The sequence below is a fragment of the Nilaparvata lugens genome, chromosome 10 (assembly GCF_014356525.2).
Source record: "Nilaparvata lugens isolate BPH chromosome 10, ASM1435652v1, whole genome shotgun sequence".
Classification (NCBI taxonomy): Eukaryota; Metazoa; Arthropoda; class Insecta; order Hemiptera; family Delphacidae; genus Nilaparvata; species Nilaparvata lugens.
Genome location: NC_052513.1, coordinates 37,250,407 through 37,264,959, shown reverse-complemented (window position 1 = coordinate 37,264,959; position 14,553 = coordinate 37,250,407). Strand labels below are relative to the sequence as shown.

General features: G+C 34.4%; 1 protein-coding gene across 1 annotated transcript in view; it reads left to right on the top strand.

Annotated features, from left to right (window-relative positions):
- LOC111046625 (proline-rich protein 36) overlaps window positions 1-14,553 on the top strand; it is a 302,205-nt gene that overhangs the window by 160,029 nt on the left and 127,623 nt on the right. Inside the window, exon 2 of the mRNA XM_039436012.1 lies at window positions 13,085-13,180. Coding sequence (XP_039291946.1) covers window positions 13,085-13,180 — 96 coding nt within the window. The remainder of the gene's footprint in view (window positions 1-13,084; window positions 13,181-14,553) is intronic.

Here is a 14,553-nt window from a genome sequence, read left to right as displayed (position 1 = left end):
AAATATCATCAATACTTCTCATTCGACCAATGCTGACAGTATAAAGTGAATCTCAATACAGCAGGAGCATTATTGTAGTGTGGTAGAGTGTGATGGTGTAACTTGATACTATACTTTATTGTAAGTAAGCGAAGAATTTATAATATAGAAACTAAATTTAAGAATGGGTCCCTCTAATAACGTTGCAACTGACAAAATTTCATAAAGTGATGTTTCAGTGTAAGAATGTTGGTAGAATTTTTCTACCAACCAAATAGTAAAAAATCTGGTGTGGCGCACTCACACAACTTTCCTTGCCGTTATGAAAATTGATCACCTTACGCTAGTGTTCCCGCGCATCTCAAGTCTACTATTCAAAGATTTGAGCCAGCTGGTGACAGGGCGATAACGCTGGAGACATACGAGGTCTGCTATCTCTTCATAGTGAATCATTTAATAGAATCAACAGTTGCCAACAGTTTGCAATTGGATAATCACATTTTCTCGAATTTCGAGCTTATTTTTAATTTTAGGTGTTATTGTTAATTTCAAAATGTTACTGAACATTGATTGTAGAGATTCTCATGCTCAATCTTTTCCACTCGAATTTTTTGTTTAAATTGTATCTGAAGCCTGATAATTGAGAATCTAAAATCAAACTTTGCATAGATGGGGCGGAGCTCCTAAAATTTTTACAGATATGGGACTTGTAGCAGTTGATAGAGCTTATCGATGACTATTGTAGGTATAACTTTAATCAAAATCGTTGGAGCCGTTTTCGAGAAAATCGCGAAAATCCCAGTTTTTGACAACATTTTAGCCGCCATCTTGAATCGCATTTGATCGAAATTGTTCGTGTCGGATCCTTACGTTAACATTAATACAATAACATTAATTCTCATTACTTGACAATATAATACTGTATTCTGGTCTTCTTCAATGGAGAGCATAACCCTCGATACCCTCCACCAAGAAACCACGATCACATATTTTCAATCTTCATTTATTTAGGTAACTGTGGGTACAATACAATACACCATAATCGAATCGAATGAAACAATCGAAGCATCAATAATGTCCTTCATTTCATGTTTTATAATATATACTTGAGTTTCGAACAATACAGTATTTTCAAACACCACAAACTTGTATCCAAGCAAGTCTATATTGCTATCATTTAAGCATAATATTGTTCTATAGAATTATAAACATAATTATTATAATCTGAGATTTTTGTGTAGTTGAGAAGTTGATATTGTGGTAATTATTCATATTGAATGAAAACGACTGAGAAATTGTCAAAAACCACAGATTTATTGATTGTCAATCTCTGATAAACCTTGTTTGTCAGAGATTGGCAATGGTGTAATAACCGAAACCGGTCTTTCTAATTATTAATAAATCTGTGGTTTTTGACAATTTCTCAGTCTTTTTCATTCAATATAATCTGAGCCTTCCCATACCTTCCTACATTGTCTGGAAACATTTATATTCTCAATCGAATAAGACAATCTTAACATCAATAATGTCCTTCATTCCATGCTTTATATATATTCTTGAGTTTTAAACAATAGAGTACTTTCAAACACTACAAACTTGTATTCAAGCAAGCATATACATTGCTTTCATTTAAGCATAATATTGTTCTATAAAATTACAAACATTATAATCTGAACCTTCCCATACCTTCCTACATTCTCTTGAAACATTATTTTATATTCTCAATTCGTTACATGACGACCGAGGTTTATAATAGTGACTAGCCGTCAGGCTCGCTTCGCTCGCCATATCCGTCTAGCCAGGGGGCTCCGCCCCCTGGACCCCGACTGGAACGTCCAAGAATGAGATCAGCAGGCTCGCTTCGCTCGCCTGCATTTTTAATTTGAGCATTTTTATCATACGATCCAGTCGGGGGTCCAGACTAAACGTCTGGCTAAGCGAAGCAAGCCTGACCGCTAGTAATATAATATTCCCAGGAATAGCTCTGATTAAAGTAGCAATGCCCAATCAATTTTGCCGCGATAAATGCATTTCAATCTTCAACTTGGTGCCAACCTCACAAAGTCAACTCAACTTAATGCCAACCTGACAAAATTATGAATTCAGTTACCAGTTAATAACTGTTTCGAAGAGGTTACAGGAACTCTCTCTAGATTATAGTTCTATATTAACATATGGTATGGACATTTTTCAATTATAATTAAGAGAATAAGAAGAATATACATGCTAAAAGACGAACCTTAAACCCTTAAAAACCACCCTTAGAGTTAAAATATTGCCAAAAGATTTCTTAGTGCGCCTCTAAAGGGCCAACTTAACATACCAACCAAATTTGAACGTTTTTGGTCCGGTAGATTTTTAGTTCTGCGAGTCAGTGAGTGAGTCAGTCAGTCAGTCAGTCAGTGAGTGAGTGAGTGATTTCGCTTTTATATATATATATATATATATATATATAGATTAAGTTACTATACAATGACAAAGTTAATACGATATTAAGATTTTTAATTTGGATAATTAAGATACGGTAGCCTTTCCTCATTCCACCTCTATACAGTTCTCGGTTTCATTGTTCTTCTGGAGTGTAAAAGCTCAGTCGAAGTGTTTAGGAGAAGAAACAAAATCTGCAAAAAAGGATCAAGTTGATGATGTAGAAGAAGTAGATGAAGAAGAAGAAGAAGAAGAAGAAGAAGAAGAAGAAGAAGAAGAAGAAGAAGAAGAAGAAGAAGAAGGAGATGAAGATGAAAACGAGAAGAAAAAAAAGTCTTGACTAGCAGAATTGTACTACAGTTACTGTGAACACGAGCACAGACAAATTCGAATTCATGACCACTTTTTATGACTCATAAAATAAGGAGGAAAAAACGTAGAGAATAGGAAGAAGAAGAAGAAGAAGAAGTGGAAGAAAGAAGAAGAAGAAAAAGAAGAAGGAGATGAAGAACATGCAAGGACGTCCAAGAATGGAATAGACGGAAACGACAACACTGAGCAATAAAACCTCAACAGCTGGAAATTTAATATCGAAAAAGGTTGATGAAATGAAAGAGAAAGAGTGAGTGAGACTTAGTGAGAGATCAAGTAATAGACAGACAGAGAGAGAGAGAGAGAACGAGAGAGAGAGAGAGAAAGAAATAGAGTGAGAGGGTGAATTTATGAGTGAGAGAGATTGTGAAAACAGAGAATTGGATAAATTGAATTGTTGCTTTCATTTAAATCCTAGGAGAGATAAGCTAGGGCACAGAGGATGAGTTGGAGTAGAGGAAGAAAGAGAGAATGAAGGAGAAAGGCGAAGAGAGAATAATATTGAAAGAGAAAAGTTTTCGAGGGTGGAGTTAGTAGGTTATCTACATGCTTTTCATCTCAGAAGGGGAGAATGTTGAGTATGTGTGTTTTTGGTTTGAATTTGGAGTTTGAAGAAAAAAGGAATATTAGGAGAGGATTGTAAAGAAAGAGGAGAGGTTGAGAAGGAATATGAAAAGATGTAAAAGAAGATGAAAAAGTTTACAATCCTTTTAGGATACTTGTACAACCAATTATTACTGAAAACTAACACTAATTTTGTAGGATTCAAAAAATTTGGAGGAAAGCCTTTACTTTCCGGTTGCACGTACTTTATAATCAAATTTAACCGCCATTAAATGACGTCCTTGCTTTCTCGATCTGTGCGTCATTCAGCTGACATTATTTACTTTATATAAAATCATTTTACAGCGGAAATATAATAGAAATATTCCATTAAATATTATATTATCCACTACAGTGAGCTCCACGTTATAATGACAGTATTTAATTTACATTGGTGTTGCTATCATTGTCTATCATTCGACAAAGCAGATAGCTGTATCATTCTCTAGCTCCGCAACGTTGCCAGATCGTTTGTTAACAATCTAGAAATATAATTAACTAACAAAATATTCAATCACAATCAGGGATATTTTTATTCAATCATAAAGGTGAGAAGTTGTGTGAAATGTATATTTTTTGATGAAAAAAATTGAACATTTTCAACAAGTATGAACAGTAAAATATTTCATCAGATACACTGGCATCAATTTATTCTAAATACGAGGTATTGGCAAGGCAGAGATTCGGCAACGCTGTTCTCCACTCTCTCTTCATTGCCATTAAAACGTGGATCTCACCATAGAAATCATATTCGCTTTGATTGAGACAGAAATTCCATAAGCATGAGCTTTCAAAACTGATATACCTTAACGCAACAAAGTGATGTAGATATCAATCTTTGTCACAGGCGTCAAAGAAAGGAGAAGCTAGAGAAAGAGGCCAGAAATGAGAGAGAGAAAGAAAATCGAGAGTGTGAGAGAGATGGAGTGATTGAGTGAGACAGAGGAAGAGAGAGAGTGAGTGAGAAGAGGGAGTGAGAGAGAGGGACAGAGAGAGTGTGTGGGAGAGAGAGAGTGTGTGAGAGAGTGAGAATGAGTGTGTTTTTGATTGATTGATTGATTGATTGATTGAGTACTTTATTTATGTAGATTACAATATATACTGGCTTATACACTTATATACAATAGCTTACAATACAATTATAGATGAATTTACATAATATAGACTAAGAAAATAATTATTGAAAGTATATGATATGAAAAAGTAATTTGTAATATAATAACTATAGATAATTATATTGTTATGCATCTACATAAATTGGCGGAGCTTTGGACATATCAATGTCCATTCTTTGGGAAGAATATTAAAAATATCCTCCCCACTAACTCTCTACCAAAACGTTAATTTCGTTATTTAAACTAAGGATTTATTTATTAATGGAAATATTGTAAAAGTTTTAATCAATATGAATATTAAAGAGAAAAAAAACAGAAAATGATAGAGTAAAATAATTATATAGGTAGATAAGATCAAATAATTGATTAATAAATGAAGTAGGCTGAAAGTAGATCAGGGTTATCAACTTTCAGTAATATACAGCATTATGCAGTGGATAATTGAAATAACATGAGTTTATATAATATATATATATACAATTCGTTCTATAACATGGTTTAAAGGTTTGTATTTGTGGGATGGGTGGGGGATGGATGTCATGTGATCGTTCTAGGGCCGGACAGTTTCAGTCATTTGTTCCAAAAGATGTTTTTTTAAAGTTAGGATGAAGCTCGCTCGGCTCTCGATGGACTGATAGAAACAGGAAGTGCATTCCATGCACGACAGGCACTGACTAAGAAGGATTTTGTGAAAATAGTAGTTCGATGATTGGGTATCCTTAATGTACTTTCTCCGGTTCTAGTATGTGAAGCATCTATCCTCCTACCTTCAGAGACAAATTTGAAATCATCTTTAAAATAGTTCGGATTACCGTATATCAAGATATCTCTAACAAGCTTGACTATTCGAAAAAGCCTCTGATCGGAAGCTTTAATGTTGAACTAGCAATGTGGGCTGGGGTGATATGATCATGGCGTTGGAGAGAGTAGACGAAACGTAGACAATAATTTTGGCAACGCTGTAGTTTATCATTCAGAGTGACTTGCATATCGTTAAGAACAGAATTACAATACATTAAATGTGGGAAGATGAGAGATTGAACCATAATAATTTAATGTTTCTAGGGAGGATATCGTGCATTTTCTTCAATGCATGCATGGCTGAGAATACCTTTTTACAAGTTTTGTTCACTTGTTCTGACCAGTCAAGAGTATTATTCATAATAATGCCTAAATTTTTAACTGAGCTACAGTAAGGAATGTCATTACCGTCTACACTAATTTTGTGAATCGATTCAAGGTCAATATTGTTTATAAGACGAGAATATCCAATTATAATGGGTTGTGTTTTGATGGGATTAAGCTTAAGGCCATTTTTCTTTGTCCATTCCACTATCGAATTGATATCCTGATTCATTATTCCAACTGTTTCATTAATTTTTGTTATGGGACAGCTTAAATAGATTTGAAGGTCGTCTGCATAAGTATGGAAACTGGAGAATTTGATAATGGAAGAAAGGTCATTAGCATACAAAGTGAAGAGGAGAGGGCCTAAAATTGAACCTTGTGGTACTCCATGCATAACGTTTTTCCAAGTTGACTTTTTGTCACCGACAGATACACATTGTTTCCTACCTAATAGATAGGATTTAACCAAACTAACGAGTTGTGACTGAAACCAAGAATAGCCAACTTATTCAGAAGGACTGTATGATCAACAGTATCGAATGCTTTAGAAAAATCAAATAGGGTGAGGATGGTGCATTTTCTTTGGTCCATAGCTAACCTTATATCATCAGTGACACGAAGCAGAGCTGTCTCAGTTGAATGGAATTTTCTAAAGCCTGATTGAAAGTTATGAAGCTTACTATTGTTGTCTAGAAATTTTACAACTTGAGCATGAATGAGTCTTTCTAGCACTTTGGACAATGCAGGTAAAATACTGATTGGTCTAAAATCCTCAACTTTATTGGGTGATGGAACTTTATTTAGAGGGCGAACCAGAGCAAACTTCCAGTTTTCAGGGAAAATGCCTTCTTCAAGTGACTTGTTGAAAATGTATGTAATGGTTGGTAAAACAGCAAATAACATCTTCTTGATAAATTTAATAGGAATTTTGTCTACACCCATAGCATTACTATGAATACGTTGAATTGCTCTGAAAGTGTCTTCTTCTGAGATTGGATGGAAATGAAATTGATCAGTGATCGGTAAATCTAAGTTTGTAACCTGCTCTTCAAGATCATCAATGTGATTAGCAATGACAACTTCGTCGCGTTGGTTAGAGTGAGAAACGAAATGGTCATTTTATTATTCAATGGTAAGTCAATTTGTGGATTCGATTTCTCTTTGCCAAGCCCGAATTCTTTTATTCCCTGCCAAAGTGATTTAGAGTCTTGTCTATTGTTTGTCATAAATGAATTCAAGTACCTAATCTTTGAGTTCCGTAATTCCTGTTTAACCCTATTTCTAAGGCTCCTATACTCTATCAAACTGTCCAAGTCAAATGTCTTTTTAAATTTTCTATGTGCTTTGTCTCTACGTCCCATCATCTTAAGTATGTCTTCAGTCATCCACGGTACTCGTCGTTTTCTATTAATCCTCCTTGTCACATAAGGTGCATGTTTGTCATACAAAGTCAAAGTCCAATTCTCGAAAGTCTTGACCATGTCATCAACTGAGGGTAATGCTTCAATTTGATGCCATGGAGTCTGAGCCACATCAGTCAGGAAGGCGGCTTCATCAAAGTTTTTGAAGTCTCTATAAGTGATTATTTTCTGTTCTGGCTTGGGTATCTTATGGGAAAGTACACAGTAGATCAAATCATGTCTAGAAATAGCTGGGACTGAGATTTGGCCTGCTTGAACAACCTCATTGGGATCACTAACAATGAGAAGGTCAATGAGTGTGTCTGATTCATTAGTATGATGAGTTGGATCGAGAGGTAAAATAGTCATGTTTAGGCATTGGAAAATTGTAGTCAGTTGAAAGTAGTCAAAGTTACGATTTGTCATGTTCAAGTCGGTGTTCATATCCCCCATAACTAGTATACGGTTATAGCAAGGCATAAGAGAAAGCAAGGCACTTTCGAAATCTGTGAAATGACCTATTTTTGGTGGGCGATAACAGATACCAACGAGTAATTTATCAGTACTAGATAAGGATAATTCAAGTAGCATAAACTCTGGTCTGGAACAATACTCTTGTTTAGATGTGATTAAAACTTTTGTTTTGATACCTTCTTTCACATAAATTGCTACACCCCCACAAGCTTTATTTAATCTATCATTCCGGAAAAGATTATATCCAGGCAATGCAACAAAATGTGTGGGAGATAAGAGAAAGGTAGACGACAATGTAAGAGCCTACAGAAAAGATAACCATCATCTATAAGATCTTGATATGCCATTATTTCTCTATGGCGAGAGATAATAAGAGAAGCGATATGATAAAGAAAGAAATAGAAGGTATTGTATTTGACATCATAGAGATTGATTGATTGATTGATTATTTGCCTCTATAAGGGCGGAGTTAGGACTCTGGAGAGGACTGGTCCTCTCTGCCACAACCCTGAAGAGAGAGAGAGAGAGAGCGAGATTCAGATTAAGATTCAGATTCCTCTATTCATGTGTATAACAAAACAGAATTCAACTTACGTTCTAGCGTTATAAATAAATACCAGTAGCGGTTAAATAACATGGTGAATCATATCAAAATAAAGAGTTCTACAATAATATTAAGCTAGAAAAATGATGAAATATGCGAAAGTCAAGGTACTACTGGAATTAAGTTTGTAGTGTTAATGTTGATGTTGTGGAACTTTTCCATAATTGAATAGACTTAGAACGTTGTCTAACTTGCTGTAACTTGCTGTAACTTACAGCTGATGATGTGTGATCACACACGAAAGCATGCTCCTGTAAAATATTAGTTTTTAATTTTTATTTAATTAAAGTAGATTTTTGACAACGTTCTAAGTCTATTCAATTACTACTGGAATGTTTTCACATGAAACGGTGAAGTTTGGACCTTAAGAAGTCCATTCTCAGAGAGGATACCCTCCCCTTCAGCACTTAACCGTAGAGAGAGAGTGTGTGAGAGAGAGGAGTGAGAGAGTGATAAGAGAAAGGCAGACGAGCATAGAGAAATGATATCTATCATCATCTATAACAGCATCTGAGCACGATATGCCATCTTTTATCTATGATAAAATAGAGAGATCCCGGATGTCAAAGAGAGAAAAAAGCAGATTGATGTATTTGTCACCAGAGAGAAAGAGCGACGCTGTCTAAATTGATAATAATCACATGGAACGGCGGTAATGCTTCCAAGGTGGTTGCCATAGCAACCGAGTTTGCAGCTGCTGTGTGATTCACTCAATACTGTCACCATTAATTGAATAGGAAGCATCTATGTTTTCTATGAGTTATACTGACAGTTGCATTGTGTGCATTGAACCGACGCGTGCTATTATTTGTCACACCATCTACTGAAGTAAGTTTCACTACGATCTGTCAGGTTTCCTTATGAATAACACCAGTGCTTGCCATTTAGCCAATGCTGACTGTTAGGATATGAAATGGATGGATGTTTCAAGTTGGCAGCAGGCCTTTTAGATGATATCTATGTGTTTCCTATTTAAACACTGTTGACTGATTGAAGTGAATCTCAAGATATCTGGTGTAGTTGTTAATAATTTATAGTGTTGCTCGATCCGCTGTAATCACTGTGATGAATAACTAACTGGAGGTAGCACTGATTGAAGGATTATCATTCCGTATTTTTGTGGATTAAATAACATTTCCAATACATGAATCTCTCTAGTTTGCGTGAGCCTGATAAACAAAACACTTGAAACTTGTTTAATATTACCATAGAGAAACGGTAGCATAAGTAGATATCCCATGGTATAGGGAATTATGTCGCAACTTTTACCGTTATCCCAAACCGATAGTTCACTTAGTTCTTTCCCATGAAGCTGTGTGACGCTGGTTGTCTCTCAAATTGTGCCGTTCATTCACTCTCACCCCAACAAAACAGTAAAAATTTACAATAATCGACAGTAATCGGCTTGAGATAACAGTAAAAGTTGCGACATAATTCCCTATACCATGGGATATCTACTTACGCTAATGATTCTCTTTGATATTACATTAAGCTATCATTTCTACATAACCTCTAGACTGTGTATTCCATATTAAGGTTTAGAGCAGTTTTGAGTGATTGCCTGTTGTTTCTACCTGGATTGCATTCTTGTTATGAATAAATAAATAAATAAATTACCTTAACTTTTGGACAACATTAACATTTTATCAAAATTTTTGGAGAAAAATAGTACAGGCTCAGCCTAGTTTTTCCTTCAATGTCATAATCATATTATGATTATAGTGTATTATACAATGATTATACATATATGATTATGATTATATGTGATTATACAATAAATGAAATGAGTATGTTCTCATCTAATTGCCAAGTGGAATAAACTGGAACTGGAATGAACACTGGTTAATGTTGGGTTCCTACATATGAGTAACAGTAAATTTTTGGTATTATCACTTATGAGCTGTGTCACGTCCTTGGGTTTCTCTGTATCTTTTTCGATATCTTCTGTATCTTTTTCGATAACTTCTGTATCTTCTTAGATAACTTCTGTATCTTTTTCGATATCCTGATATTACTACAATAACAGTCGCCGAGAAAACTTCTGCTGTATTCTCTGCTAGAAGTTTGAATCGTGGCTATTTTGTCTTGTACATCGTTTGTGTCATAATCGAACTTGGCTGAACTTAGGGCCGCTTTCATCAAATATTATTAAACCAGTTTAATCAATGAGATGGGGAGTCCGATCGCACTAGGTGTCAAATCTGCAAAGCCGAAACCAATCCGAAAACATAACAATGCATGTTTGCATTTATGATAATGTGCTCCATTTAAGTCAGCTGATTGTTAAAACTAGAATTTGAGTTCCACTTTTTTGGAAATAGCTATCATTAGCAGTAAGAAAGAATGACCACAAAACCAATTTGACAATCGGGAATCATTATGTTTTCAAATAAAGGAGCATAATATTCATGACTTGTAGTTCGAATTGCTGGAAAATTTGTATTTCAACTTCATAAACTACAACTTTTTCAGCTGTTCCAATATAAGTTTACAGAGCAAATTTTAACAATCAACAAATTTATTATCACCAACATTTGTTACAAACAAACATCAATTTGTGACAATCATTAATCATACTAAGGAAGTATCGATCAATCAACTAATCAATTAATAGATTCTTATCAATCAACACATTATAACCAATCAACTTCTAATCAACCTACACATTTTTATCAATCAACAAAATTTCTAAGCTGAACAAATATCTCTTGACATGATTACGAGGTGGCCATTTGTAAGTGGTCTATCAAAGAGACACTCGTTTGGCCATTTGCAATGATTTATGTGGTTGGCACATTCGCAAGCAGAGGCCGCAATAATTGAGAGCAAAATCGCTACAGTCGGAAACTGCTCAACTGATTTATTATGCCTTCGGGCGCTCTCCGGGTTTCTGAGTATACAAACTTACTCACAGCATCCACTCTGTGCTTACTCTGTGATAGTTCCCTTGTAAATCTCAGTGGTTTGTGTAGACTGCCCCTTGAATCATAGTTTATGGGGCGTAATGCTTTCTGATTTTTGTATATTCTTAGTGTTACTATATTGTTTTGTAACTTAGTGCAAACTAAAAACTATTTCCAACTGTAATATTCTTGTTAGGTACTTGAATTTTTCCTAACTGTAATTCTTGTTAGGTTCTCAAATTTTTCCTAACTGCAATTCTTGTTAGGTTCTTGAATTTTTCCTAACTGTGATTCTTGTTAGGTTCTCAAATTTTTCCTAACTGTAATTCTTGCTAGGTTCTTAAATTTTTCCTAACTGCAATTCTTGTTAGGTTCTTAAATTTTTCATAACTGCAATTCTTGTTAGGTTCTTGAGTTTTTCCTAACTGTAATTCTTGTTAGGTTCTCAAATTTTTCCTTACTGCAATTCTTGTTAGGTTCTTGAATTTTTCCTAACTGTGATTCTTGTTAGGTTCTCAAATTTTTCCTAACTGTAATTCTTGTTAGGCTCTTGAATTTTTCCTAACTGTGATTCTTGTTATGTTCTTAAATTTTCCCTAACTGCAATTCTTGTTAGGTTCTTGAATTTTTCCTAACTGTAATTCTTGTTAGGTTCTTGAATTTTTCCTAACTGTGATTCTTGTTATGTTCTTAAATTTTCCCTAACTGCAATTCTTGTTAGGTTCTTGAATTTTTCCCAACTGTAATTCTTGTTAGGTTCTTGAGTTTTTCCGAACTGCAATTCTTGTTAGGTTCTTAAATTTTTCCTAACTGCAATTCTTGTTAGGTTCTTGAATTTTTCCTAACTGTGATTCTTGTTAGGTTCTCAAATTTTTCCTAACTGCAATTCTTGTTAGGTTCTTGAGTTTTTCCTAACTGTAATTCTTGTTAGGTTCTTGAATTTTTCCTAACTGTAATTCTTGTTAGGTTCTCAAATTTTCCTAACTGTAATTCTTGTTAGGTTCTTGAATTTTTCCTAACAGCAATTCTTGTTAGGTTCTCAAATTTTTCCTAACTGTAATTCTTGTAAGGTTCTTAAATTTTTCTCAGCTGCAATTCTTGTCAGGTTCTAACTCCAAGTCCGACTATATCAATATACAGTAGTAGAAGTTTGAACGGTTGACACAGTTTGACATGGAACGGTTTGGCAAATGTCGCACAATAATTACCTCTAGGGTGGTCACTAATGACAGGACAAGAGTGTGAACGGACATGTCTTGGAATGAAAAAGACATTTACGCGGAAAATTTCGAACGAAAAACGACTGTTTGGCAGCAGCTTTATGTATAAACAAACAATAATAATAAAAAACCTGGAAAATTACAAATTATGATGATATGAGAATTTTTCAATCTCAAATAGAGCAGCGAAGAGAAAATAGACAATGGATGATAATGAGAAATAAGTGGACCTACTGCTTTAGGTGGCTTCCGAACCAACAGGAAACGATTTTTAAAATTGAAACTCATGAATGGTATTCAGAGGAATTCGGATCTTGAAGTGGTCATTCTTGCAATGGGAGTTGGCAGGGGCATTGAATCATCTTCCCTGTTAATGATATTTTATATTGAATTCTCCAACCATTCCAACGCAACTCTATTGTAAATGAATCATTAACCCTCTTAATGATATTATTCTATTTTAATTTTCACAACCATTTCAAGGCAACTCTACTGGAAACCCTTCAAAGTATATTAAAATCCATTGAAATAAAATAACTAATCTGATCAATAGCTTATCAGGGCGACTACGAAACCAACCTCTTCCCTTAATCACCATTGAAGAATTACAGTATTTATTGTGATATGAAGAAGTGATAATTCAAATCATTGAGTCCATTTTTCTGACGTCTAATCTTTTCAATTAATTTGTAATCTTCAATATTTCGACATTCTAATATTTTTAATTAATTTGTAATCTTCAATATTTCGTCGTTCCAATCTTTCTAATTAATTTGTAATCCAATTGTTTTGTGATTAATAACAGTAAGTTAATTCATGAATCAATGTTTGATTTGTCAATTTTTTTTGTTTGTTTCAGAGTACGGTAATGGCATTAGCTACAGGCAAGGCGAAGATTCGGGGAAGTACAGTCACCCTGGGAATGGAGGCTCCTACGATACCGGACCGAACAACGGTTAGTTACTTTCAGTTATTTAGTTACTTGCATATGTGTTTAGTTACATCTTCAACTAATTACATAGTTACTGACTCCAATTAATTACCGTAAATTACTACTTACCGTAGTTAATGAGATTATGAATCAGGACATTGTGAAAGTCGGGTAGGCTTTGTTTGACATTGTTTATTACTTTTTTCTGTTTTTCAGATTTTATTTTTATATATTTTGATTTCTGCTAGCTAGCCTAGCTATTTAACCTGTCTGTAGTGAGATCCACTATAAATTGGCAGCATTAATTAGTTGAGTTATATACATTCATACATTATTATTTATGAGGAATGTTTTTACTTTGAAGTGCAAAGAGCAATCACATTATTTAATATATTATATTTTGTAGATTTTAAATAACGTATCATCAGATTATCATAATAATTGAACTATCAACTACCCTCTTGACAGTATTTTATCTTGATAATTTCAACCATTCCAAGGCAACTCCACTGGAAACCCTTCAAAGTATAAAACCCATTCAAATAAAATATCTTCTCAAAGCTGCCAAGCCAGATTCAAATCAATTTGTGTGTATCATTAATAGCCTAATTTATTCTTCATTTTGAAACAGTTCATCATCTCCTCTTTGCATTTCATCCTGTTAATATTATTTTTTAGTCTTTTTTGGACCACTTGAGTCAATCCACTAATATCGTCTTTGGTTCTAAAGCTCTTTTTTCGATCAGCCCAATATTTCTTCATTCTCTCGATCGTTATCGTCTTTCGACATCATGTTAATATTATATAGGCTATTAATAAATACAAAAAAATCTCTCAAATAATGTGAAGATTACTTCACTCAAAATCTTCAAAAATCCACTTCACAAAAATTTCTCAAAAGTACCAGAGAAAACCTTAAACATTCTTACAAAACTTGAGATTCTTTTATTTCTAAGACGGTAGCCTACTGTAGAAAAACAGAACAAGACTAAGCAATATTTCATATCTTCTCCTCTCTTCTGTATATTTCCCCGTGCTCTGATCATAAAACTACACAAAAGCATACTAAAAAATAATACTGTAAACAACTCAGAAAACCAATCTACAGAAATGAAAGAAGTTTGAACGGGCCTCTGCTTCGCGCGGTTAAGTTCTGTCTCGTAGTAGTTTCAGTTTCTCCCGCTAGATCGCAGAGCCTCCTCTGTTGGCTTGTTTCTGGTCGAGTTGAGATAGAAGAAAGATTCCTTTGAAATCTCTTCTTGTCAAATCAGATCAACTTGATTGAATGATAAACTTGATATCAAAAATCTTGCATAAACCTGCTCTCGTTCATGAGCATTATTTGAAAGCTTCCTGACATTCCTAGGCAATGATTATAGAAAAGGTCTCTTCTGCTA